This window comes from Aythya ferina (genome assembly GCF_964211825.1).
Source record: "Aythya ferina genome assembly, chromosome: Z".
Taxonomy (NCBI): Eukaryota; Metazoa; Chordata; class Aves; order Anseriformes; family Anatidae; genus Aythya; species Aythya ferina.
In genome coordinates, this window is record NC_140299.1 from 12,325,878 (window position 1) to 12,337,932 (window position 12,055).

The 12,055-nt window shown below is 42.6% G+C and overlaps 2 protein-coding genes across 3 annotated transcripts in view; one reads left to right on the plus strand and one right to left on the minus strand.

Moving 5' to 3' along the window:
* Positions 1–2,927, minus strand: part of PRLR (prolactin receptor) — a 170,117-nt gene extending 167,190 nt beyond the window's left edge. Inside the window, exon 1 of the mRNA XM_084503761.1 lies at positions 2,878–2,927. The gene's annotated coding sequence lies outside the window, so the exon portion shown is untranslated. The remainder of the gene's footprint in view (positions 1–2,877) is intronic.
* Positions 2,928–4,999: 2,072 nt separating this feature from the next.
* Positions 5,000–12,055, plus strand: part of SPEF2 (sperm flagellar 2) — a gene marked incomplete at its 5' end in the record, with an annotated part of 66,427 nt that continues 59,371 nt past the window's right edge. Inside the window, 2 exons of one of the 2 annotated variants that reach the window (XM_084504685.1) lie at positions 5,000–5,057; positions 5,810–5,912. In XM_084504685.1, the coding sequence (XP_084360811.1) occupies positions 5,000–5,057; positions 5,810–5,912 (161 nt within the window). Of the gene's footprint in view, positions 5,058–5,809; positions 5,913–12,055 lie in introns of those variants that run through there. The other variant, XM_084504686.1, reaches the window with a different exon arrangement.

Genomic DNA, 12,055 nt, shown 5'->3' on the forward strand with positions numbered 1-12,055 from the left:
TTTTCAATCTGTCAGACAGTGTGGTTCTTTTCTTCTATCACTTATGCCTCAGATTTTACTGTTTTGATGCTTTATAACACAGTATTCCTTTCCTCTGGAAACAGTTGAGCAACACTTCCTACCTTGAGGTCAAAGAACCTCTTTGAGATCTTTCAATGGAATTCAGTACACTTCAAAAACAACAACAACAAAAATGCTTTACCAAGTCTGTAAGTCTTCTAACAAACAAAACAAAACAATATAAATATTTCACACATTACTCAATATTGTATACCACTATTTACTGTAGACAGTTCCTGACAAACATGCCACACTGGAGAGAATTTTCCCTTGAAGCTGAAAAATTTATCAGACCTCAGTTTAAAAATGGAAGTCCTATAACTGAAGTAACATGAAACATGTCTTTGGATGCAACTGGTGAGTTCAGTTTTGCACAACAGGCTAAATTATCTTTTTCTTCACTTGGTTACCAGTTAAGAAAATAAATCAAACATCAGCCAGACATAATACTGTTCCTCATATGGGAAGCATTTCACCATGTTTCCTCTTCATAATGTCAGAACATGTCTGCAGTTCTCTTGCCTTAATCTTGCCCAGTCATTTATTGACATTCAAGTTGAACCTACACACTGACAATTTACTTTGCAGTACAGAAAACAATGCACTCAGTTACAATATTTTCTTGAACACAGTGTACCTGGCATCTTTCAGACTGCATCATACATTCTCGTCTCTATTTGAACAAAGGTGACACACTTGATTAAAATACAAAGAGGTAACTTAACAAGTAACTGCAATTCTTTAATACACATTGTATGCAGCCACATTAGCATTGCCAGTGTTTATTTTACATGTACTTAAAAGGGGGAGTTGTGCTTGGTTTTTTTTACTGTACTTATACAGTACACTCACATTTTAGCTTTCTTCATGCAGAAAATAGAAAGAGCTAAATATGCAAGAGAAACCTCAGTTTCTCTCCAGAGACAGAAGTCCCCAACCCCAATACAGTGAAAGAGAGAGAATAAAGCTTGACACCAAATGTACATATAGACCGTATCTATTACTTATTAGTTTTTGGTGACACAGCTATTAGAAGCAAGATAGCACTTGAAACATCAGGTCAGCCTGCAACTCAGATGCACAATGCTCTTGTTTAAAAATAACAGAAAAAACACAGCGCTGAAAGTAAAATGTAGAGAACACAACTCCAAAATACACAAAACAATGTACTTCACATAATGAATTGTAACAACGTGTTCATATAAAGCCTGGTTAAGGAATGGAACACCTTACCACAGATCACTGTCAATGCTAAACATTTACACAGATTCAAAACCAGTCTGCATGTATTCATGGAAGTAATTAACTGTACAAGCTTATGTGGGTTCAGAAAAGTCCTTCAGCCACAGTCAGTGGGTGAGAATGTTGTGGAGGGAGTAACTACAGGTTTCAGGATATGATTTCCCCTAATCTCTTCCCCAGAATTTGTTATTGATTAATGTCAGCAACTGGACTAGGCAGACATCTGGTCTGAATTAGTATAACTGTTGCCTTGTGGCAACAAGGAAAACCAGGGTAGGAGTCAGGACAGGGTTCCAGAATTATGACTTCAAAATGGCAGTATGGGGAACGGAGTTCACTGATTTAGTAGCAAACAGCTGTGGTAACACGCTGTAGCACAAACTTCAAGATCATGGAAATTTCTAAACCTTTCTTTAGCGCTTGATCCTCTTCTGTCCTCAGTACAGATGCTTATGAGGATCCAGAGGTGACAGGAGGAAAGCATCTGTGCAGGACAAATATAGTCGAAACTAGGATTCAAAGAGGATGTGGTCATTTGATCACGCTAGAAGGAATAAATGGCATGCAAAGTAAAATGAATAATCAAACCAGAGAAGGAAAATTGGGAAAAAAAAACACTATCAGACATGCATGTTATTTAGCCTTTTTGCAACTTCCCAAGAGACATGGCAAGCAATAAAAAACAAAGTTACAAAAAATAGGAAATTAGCATGTTTATAAAAATTTTAGCGATGCAGCAACAAATTCCAGTGCAAAAAATGAAGCTCCTGAAACCACACATTGTTTAATTACACAGTATGTTAGGCTGATACTGTCATTCACAGCTTCAACCTAAATGCAATTTAAGAATTCCAAATGTCTCCATTTGCTTTTTTTTAATCTTCATTGTATTCAGAAGATCATTCCTCCTAACTCCCCCTTCAGAGTAGGATCTTCAACTTTTAAAAGTTCTTCAATTGTCATTTTGTGATAAAAGTCCAAGCTTTTGTTCATAATTTTAAAAACTGGATCCTTGTCCTTTTATTCCATATACATACTACTATTACATCCATGTGATTAAAAACTAATACTGACAACATCTGTAGGCTTGAATAACTAAGAGTGCGTGACATAATCTTCATATTTGCAGTTTCTTTTAGGAGGCCAGAAGGAATGAAAAGCAGCATACAGTCCCTGACACTTCATTTCTGTCTATGTTCAGCAGGTTCCTGTTTGAGGTCTTCTGCTCCTTTGGCCATTATAGATATAACCTACAAGCAATTCTCTCTCAAAGCAAGTCCATAAGAGGATGTATGAAGTTTAAAATAAATTTGTATGTATACATTTAAATAAACTTAAAATAAAATCACAGGTTTGTTGGTGAAAACAGCAGATGCATTCTACAGTCTAGTATTAGTGTCTTAAAGTTACATTATCCAATGTACAGTATGCCACAGGAAGTCAATTTGTAATTTCCAAGTCAGTCCCATTGGCATTCTTAGCAGAGAATTAAGGAATTAAAAAAACAAAAAACACACCTTATTAAAAAAAAAAAAAAAGCAATTTCAGGAAAGGCAGAAGTAGGGAAAAAGTTACCTTACTTGTTGTCTGCAAGTATTTTCCTTTAAACACTCTGCAGACTCAGCTTTCACCATGCAGAATGCAGACATCTTTCCAAGTTCTTTAAATCAGGAAGACAATGAAGTAAAAAAATTGATTACTACAACATCCTATCACTACTCAGAATTCTGTTAGAAAGCTACATTAATTTATTAAGAGCTAAGACAGGCTTAGATGAAACAACAAACCACTATAGAATTTAATTATATGAAGGATTTCATGTTTCTCACAAATCTAGCTTATCTGAGTAGGATTTTATCATGTCCACCAGAGCAGATCAAACCAATGTTAATCCACTGCTTATGATAGATTTGAAAATACGTATCAGCTTTTCAAAGTCAGAGGCTATATGGAAAGTAGTTCTAAACTTAATATAAATGACTATTTACAGTAACATTTAAATATATTTAAATATATATATGTATTATATACATTATATATATATATGTAATTACTTGAGCTGAGGAAAGAATTCCACAAAAAAAATAAAACGAATTTCTTCTTTGTTCTTTGACATATCAAAGGCACACCCACATGGTAGATACTCTCACTAAGAACGTTATATTAGAAAAAAAAAAATCAAGGTTTCTACTTCCTCTGAAGTGTGGGTATTTTTATAGTTTACCACATGCACAAAACTTTGTAACTTCAAAAGGATACAAAATTTGCCCTTAATGTACTTCCCCTCTCTTGAAGTTTGTTACTTTATTCATTCATGCCACTAATTTTACAATCTTAAGACATAAACTGTTCAGTTATACCTTTCTTCTAAGAAAACTCAGTAATTTATTTTGATTAAAAGCACACCTTCTGTAAAAGCATAGAGATTAAATGAAAGACTTCTAAAGGTACAGAATCTATAGTATTCAAAGTCATGTCAAGTCATTGTCACTTTTGAAAAATGTTTAATTTGTTGTCTGCCCATCATTAACCACTAGATCCTCCTGCTCTTCTCTAGATTAAGTCATCCTTTAGGATTCAGTGAAAGACACTTGAAGACTTCAATCTACTTTAGATATTCCTGGAAAGAAAGGATTTAAATTCCTATGGGGTACAATGCTTTTTCCAGATGTAGATCTCTTCTCTATTTCCACGTTTTTGCAGCACGCTGTTTAAAACGAGGGCACCAAAACTCCTCAAAGTATTTATTTCAACGTGATACTAAACCAAAGACGACCCAGTAAAAAAGAGAAGTAATGCAGTAAGAGCCGACGATTTCAGAGCAATCCTGAAACGCCCCAAACTGGCGGCGCTCAGAGCCCCGCGAGCAGCTGCACTGGCACTCGGATGCCTCACTCAGACTCCTTACACAAGGAGCACTGTTGAAAAACAGCCTTGCAAACGTGTAGCACTGCCAGTTTGAAGCGTGTGCTTTATTTATTTATTTATTTATTTATTTTTTTGTTATTTCCCCCTCAGCAGCGTTTTCACTTTTCGCGCTCCCTCCCCCCCCCCTTCCCCACCCAGCCAACGCGACCATCGGTGCGGTTTGGCGTTCTCCACCGCGAACAATTTATCCCGGGCTCGTTCTCCCCCTCCTGACAGGGCGCTTTCTCAGCCCGAGTCCCCCCTCCGCAAAGCGCCAACACGGCAGGCAGCGCAGCCACCGGCGGCCGAAGCGGAGCTGGGGATGGGGGGGGGGGAGCAGCGACACTTTATTAAACACCAGCGGGGAAGACAGGAGGGCAGAGGGGCGCCCAGCAGGACCGCAGCCCCTTGCAGCTGGAGCAGCCCCCCCCCGCCTCAGACCCACGGGGCTCCCCTCAGCCCGCTCCCGCCCAACGAGGCGTTAACGGCTGGCCAACGGCCGTGAGCGCGCGCGCGCCGCTGGCGGCGGGGGCGGGCACGCGCATCCTCCCCCCCCCCTCCTCTCCTCTCCTCCCCCCCCCCGCGGCGCGCTCACCTTCCTCCTCGCCTCCCCGCCCCGGCCACACCCGCCCCACCTGCGGCGCATGCGCGGCCCTCGGCGGGGCAAGAGAGAGAGCGGGCGGGGTGAGGTGGGGGGGGGGCTGTCGCCCCTTCCCTCCGCGCATGCGCCGGGCTCGGGTCGCCGTGGCAACGGGACGCGGTGCCAGGCAGGGCGGGGGCGGCGGCGCTGATGGCGGGGGTTCTGTGCGGGTGGCTCAACGGGGAGGTGCGGCTCTCCCGCAGCCTCGGTGAGTGCAGCCGGGCCATAAAGCCTGCGGCCGGGGAGGGGAGCCCCCGGGACGAGTCCCGCTGCTGTGCCCCGGAGCCCGGCGGTTTGATGAGGAGAGCCCTCAGGAGGGGGGGGTGGCCTTCGGGTGGGTGGGGGGGGGGTGCCAGGCGCCACAGACCCTCAGGAGGTGTGAGGAGAGGGTGGATATATATACATATATACACACACATATATATATATATATACATACATGTACATAAATATGTTTATCTGTGTCTCCAGGGGACACAGTTCCTTTAATCACTGCCCCGTTTTGGGATGCCGGCTTTGGAGAAGCAGCTGTTCCACAAGAGCCCACAACTCTCCGTGGAAGCGCAGCTCTAAAAACTCTGTGTTTAACACTTTCCAGCAGAAAACTTCACGGTTATCCTTTATCGCCGCTGTCCCAATGACAGCCGCGACAAAGTTTGCAGAAAGCTTAGCGATCGTTGTTCGTAGCTCTAGCCATTGTCTGGGTGACAACCACGACAAAGTTTTAATTTTCAGCACCGAAAAGGAGAATTAATTGATTGTGCGAAGCTGATGTTGCAAAATAACCACACTGAAAGAAAACCTATTACTGGCTTAAAAAGGCAGCTCCTAAAATTCTTTTGAAATATTTAATAAGGCTTGTACTTGATTTTGTCATAAAAACAATAGTGAGTAATATTAAAATTAAAGTATGAATTATTTTAATTATGTTATTCTTTCTGGGAAAAATAAACAACTTAGTTCCAGGATCGTTTGCTGAAGAATTTTCTAATGGCTACCTCTTTGGAGAACTTCTACACAAATATGGCCTTCAGGATGACTTTAATAAATTTTCACAGAGCAGGTCAGTACATACGGATAACAAGTCTGTTGCAGGAATCAGACAAAATATTTATTTTTCAGTTGGAATTTGCTAGTGCAGAGGGGAGAAGATGTGGAATTTACCAAAATTTAATGCAACTATCAGTGTAAGTCAAAAACTACTTCTATTTGATGCGCAGCCAAGCTTCCTGTTTCCAAAGTTGATCATACTACTTTACAAACATTACACATTTTGATTGTAACTATGGTAGCAACAGGTTAGATCAAAGGTTCTAGAAGTCATAGAATCATAGAAGTCCTTCAGAATGTCTTTAATGCTGGAGATTCTGACATTGTCCCCATAAGTTGAATGAAGACTGGGATACTCAAGTTTTTTTCCTATTCAAGTCCTACCAACTTGTAGGAGAGAAGCTTGAGTGCAGCTAATAGGCAGACAGCAGTTTCTGGTTTCTCTTTCTCAAAATTCTAGATCATTTGGGAACATTTCAGAATACTGAAGCACTCCTGGGGGCTCTTGGAAGAACATTAGGGTACCCACTGATAGCTTAAGGAGGCTTTTACTTCTACAAGCACTAGCAACATCTAAAAAGCTCTATCAACTACCAAGCTGTAGGGTAGATAGGGTACAACTATAAGGTAAAAGGATACTCCGAGCTTTTGTTCCCAGATGACTTCTCATTAGGGAAGTCACCCTTTCAACAGATGCAAGGAGAGGTTAGAAACTCTGCTGAGACAGTGAATGCATTCTCAGCAGATGTGGTGATGCACAATAGGGTGTGATCTGGAGAAACAAGTTGATATCTGCTGGAAAGGACAGACACAAGCAATCCATTAGGATACTGGAGTGCATTGATGATAACTTTCTGAGACAGGTGGTTGAGGGGCTGAAGAAGGGACATGTTCTGCTAGACCTAATACGTACAAACAAGGGAGGTCAGGGGCAGCACTGACTGCAGTGACCGTGAGATGGTGACCTCAGGATTCTGAGAGGAGGGAACAAGCTGAAAACAGTATCACAACTATAGGTTTCAGGAGAGAAGCTGTTAAGGGACATGCTTGGAAGAATCCTATACAAATCAGTCCTGGAGAGTAGAAGTGTCCAGGACAAGTGGCTGAATTTTTATTCAAAGGTCACCACCTTCAAGTATGAGAATAGTCCATCTCACTGTGAAGAAAATCAATGAAGGCAGCAGGAGGCATGAATGGATGAACAAGGATCTCTTGACTAAACTGAACCACAAAAAGAAAGCATACATGTACAAGATGTGGAAGCAGTGTTGGGTGGACAAGGACTTGACAAACAGTCTCTGAGTGTGCATGGGAGGCTTTAGGGAAGCCAAATCCCATCTGGAGTTAAAACTGGTGAGGGGCATGAAGGGCAAACAAAAGGATTTTTACAGGTATTTCCACAGCAAAATGAAGACTAGGGAAAACATTACTGCTGAATGGGGCACAGGATCTAGTGGGAAAAAAAAAAAAAGAAAAAAGTTTGAGGTACTTAATGTCTTCTCTCTCTGTCTCTGCTGGTAAAACTTGCCTTCAGGAATCCCAGTCCCTTAAGACTAGCAGGAAGACTTCTGGTGGAAGAGGATTAGCTTAAGGAACATTAAAAATGGTATAAATACACAAGTCTGTGGGATGCACCCACAAATGCTGAGGGACCTGGCTGCTGTCACTGCTAGGTCACTCTCAATTGTCTTTGAAAGGTGATGGTGACTGGGGGAGATTTCTTAGGACTGGAAATGTCACTCCTCTCTTCAAGGAAAGCAAGGAGGAATTGGTCAAGAACAAGAAAACTGATGGAACTAATGAGTATGGGAACATTTTCCAAGCATATTAAGGACAAGAAGATGACTGGGAGTTATCACTGTGGCTTTATGAAGGGGAAATCATGCATAACTAACCTGATAACAGCCTTCTGCAATGAGGTGATGGGCTCAGTGGAAGAGGGAAGATCAATATGTGCTGCTTATTTTGACTTTTGACATCCTCCAACAAAGTTTGAATTTTGAGTTATTGATCGTGAGGAATATGGGCCTGTCAAAGAGCAAAGTCAGTACCCTGAACTTCCAAAGAACAGAATTCCAGCCATGTAAATACCTAGTGGATGGGATCACTTGGGACACTGCTCCTTGGGACAAAGAAGCAGAATGGAGCTAGCCACTCTTTAAGGATGTTTTCCTTACAGCACAAGAACTCTCTATTCCCCATGTAGGAAAGCAAGCAGGGAAGGCAGGATGGAATGGCTGAGCAAGGACTTGCTGGTCAGGCTGAGGTGCAAGAAAGAAATGCACAGGCAGTGGAAGCAGAGACATGAAGCATGGGAAGAGTACAGGGTTGCTGTCTGGGTGTGCAGGGGTGGGATCAGGAAAGCCAAGGCACAGATGGAACTGAGCTTGGCAAGGGATGCAAAGAACAACAAGAAGGGATTCTGTAGGTACATGGGCCAGAAAAGAAAGGCTAAGGAGAGTGTGTCCCCTCTGAGGGATGAGAAGGAAGAATTGGTAATGACAGACCTGGAGAAGGCTGAGGTGCTCAACTTCTTTACCTCAGTCTTCACAGCCAGTCAGGCTTCCCATGTCTCTCATTCCCCTGAACCTGTATGTGAGGGTGGGGGAGCAAAGTCCTTCCCAGCTTAAGTGAAGAGCAGGTTTGAGATGACCTGATGAAACTGAACAGGTACGAGTCTATGGGCCCTGCTGAGAAGCATCTCAGGGTTCTGAGGGCACTGGCTGATGGAGTTGCCAAGCCTCTCTCCATCATATTTGAAAAGTCCTGGCAGTCAGGTGAAGTCACTGGTGCAGTGTCAAGGCACATGCAGGACAAGGAGGTGATCCGAGACAGCCAGCATGGCTTCACCAAGGGCAAGTCATTCCTGACCAATCTGGTGGCCTTCTATGGCAGGGTGACTGCATCAATTGTTTGATGTCATCTACCTAGACTTCTTTAAGGCCTTTAACATGGCCCAACATGACATCCTGATCTCCAAATTGAAGAGAGATGGATTTGAAGGGTAAACCATTCTGTGGATAAGGAATTGGCTTGATGGCCACACACAGAGAGTGGTGGTCAATGTCTCTATGTCCAGGCAGAGGCCAGTGATGAGTGGTGTCCCTCAGGGACACCAAGATGGGTGCAGTTTAGTATCTTTAACAGATATTAAAGATAAAATTATCTTTATCTTTTATCTTGTCTTGGGACCGATGCTGTTTAATATCTTTATCAACAACATAGACGGTGGGATTGAGTGCACCCTCAGCAAGCTTGCGGATGACACCAAACTTAGATGTACAGTCAGTGCAACAGAAGGAAGGGTGCCATCCAAAGGGACCTGGACAAACTTGAGAAGTGGGCACATGTAAAACTAATGAGGTTCAAGTCAAAGAATGAGGTGCTGCACCTGGGTTGGGGCAAGCACAGACATGAGGACAGAGAAAAACTGATCGGGAGAAAAACTCAGTGAGAGCAGCCCTGCTGCTCTTGGGGGCTCTTGTGGACAAAAAGCTCGACACGAGCCAGCAGTGTGTGCCTGCAGCCCAGAAGGCCAACTGCGTCCTGGGCTGCAGCAACAGAGGGGTGGGCAGCAGGTGGAGGGAGGGGATTGTGCCCCTCTGCTCTGCCCTGGTGAGGCCCCACCTGGGGGCATCCAGGGCTGGGGTCCCCAGCACAAGAGGGACATGGGGCTGTTAGAGCAGGTCCAGAGGAGGGCCATGAAAACGATTAGATGGCTGGAGCTGCTCTCCGGTGAAGAAGGGCTGAGAGAGCTGGGTGTGTTCAGCCTGGAGAAGAGAAAGCTCTGGGGAGACCTCGTTGCAGCTTTTCAGTACTTAAATGGTGCTTATAAAAAGATGGAGTGTGAATTTTTACTTGGGTAGATAATGACAGGACAAGGTGGAATGGTTTTAATCTGAAGGAGGGGAGATTTAGATTAGATGTTAGGAGGAAATTCTTCACTGTAGAAGTGTGGTGAGGCACTGGCACAGGCTGCCCAGAGAAGCTGTGGCTGCCTCATCCCTGGAGGTGTTCCAGACCAGGTTGGATTGGGCCCTGGGCAACCTGATCTAGTGGGTGGCATCCCTGCCTATGGCAGTGGGGTTGGAACTAGATGGTCTTTAATGTCCCTTGGACCCCTTCCAACTCATGCCATTCTATGATTCTATGATGAAACAGATGAGTTGTGGTCGAGGGAGGTGAAACGAATGAAGTATGGACTAGGGAAGTGGCCAGTGAGGTGGACTGAAAACTGGCTGAACTTCCAGGTTGTTACCAGAACCACAAAGTGCAGCTGAGAAGTAGTGATTAGTAATGTACCCAGGGGTCAATTCTGAGACCAAAACTGTTTAACATCTTTATTATCAACTTGCATGATGAGATAGAGTGTAACCTCAGTCAGTCTGCAGACCACAAAACTGGAAGGAGTGTTTGATAGAGCAGATGGTTGTGGTTGCCATTCAGAGGGACCTTGATGGGCTGGAGAAAAGGGCTGTCAACACTCTCATGAAGTTCAGCAAAGGGAAATGCAAAGTGCTGTATCTGGGAAGGAAAGTTCCATGCATCAGTTTAAACTGGTGGCCAACTGTCTTGAAACCAGTCGTGCAGAAAAGAGGCCTTGGAGGGCAACAAGCTGACTGTGAGTCAGCCATGTACACTTACTGCGAAGAAGGCTATTTAGCATCCTGGATTATGTCAAGAAGAATTTTGCCATCAGTTTGAAGACAAAGATTGCCATATGAGGAAGAACTTCTTTACTGTGAGGGTGACAGAACACTAGAGCATACTGCCAAGAGATGTTGTGGAGTCTCCTTTGGAGATATTCAAAACATGCCTGGATATGATCCTGTGTAACATTCTCTAGGTGATCCTGCAGAGGGGTTGGACTAGATCTCTGGAGGTCTCTTCCAACCTCAACCATTCCCTTCTTCTGTGAAGGAGGCTCTACTCAGCCCTGGTGAGACCTTATCCGAAATGCTGTGTCCAGTTTGGGGTTCCCAAGTACAAGAATGACCTGGATATATTGGAGGAGGTCAAGGAAAATGCCATAACAATTATTAAGGTCCTGAAATAACCAACATGAGAGGAAGGAAGGTTGTATTCTTTACCATGATATTCCATGACCTCATCAGGATATTTTGATACTTTCTGCCTTCTCTTCCTTTTACATTTGCTAGTGACATAGATCCTTTAACAGCTATTAACTGATACAATAATACAATAACTGAACTGATACAATATTTCCTCAGTTCCAAGATACTCCTCCTGCACATTAAAGGCAATTATTTCTGTGTAATAGTCATTATATAGTCCTGGAATCTTGGAAGAACCCATGCTTGACAAATCTTACTAGTTATCTATAAAGTAATACTTTTAATTTTTGAGAGTACTATATAATTCAAGGGTCATTTGGTAAACTGTCATCACTCTAATATGTTTTAGTACAGACCAAGGGAAGATCGTAACTACTGGTGTGGCAGTGGAGGAAGTATGGGCAACTGTAATCTAGAGAGTAATAACTGAAAAGAATGGGTGGTCATTTTGATGACCTTCTCAAGCTTAACTATATTAGTTATTAGTTATAACTAATTAGTTATTGCTTAACTATATTAGCTGCTTGTGTTGTGCAGTTCTTTATATAGAACATAGGCATATATATAGTCATAAGAGGAAGAGAATAATAATTGAGAAAGTGGTACTACCTTTTTGAAAGAAACACTGCTGGAAAACATCTTCTAGTTAGTCTGTCCGTATTTGAAAAATTAAATACTATAGTTTTGTCTTATCTCTGAAAATGATCTTGAGATAAGGTTTAGAACATCTTTGTATTATCAAGCATGTTTAAGAATTTCCATCTGATCTGTTTACGCAATAAAAAATTAAGAGGTCATGTCACCACAGTTTTTCAATGCATCCAAGATTTCTGACAGTGGGTGTCACCTTAATCTTGAATCAATTGCAGAAAGATTTTCAATAGCTGTAAGCTAAATTTATGTATAATTGTATAAGAAATAAGGCATGGATTGTTATAGTGAGATTGATTAACTCCAGGACTGTTTCATTTAGGAGTATTGTGAATTCTGAGAGACCAGGAGGTCTTCAAGTTAAAATTCAACATTTTTGTAGAATTATGGTGTTGCTCTACTGACCTCAAAACCTTTTTGGTTCATGTAA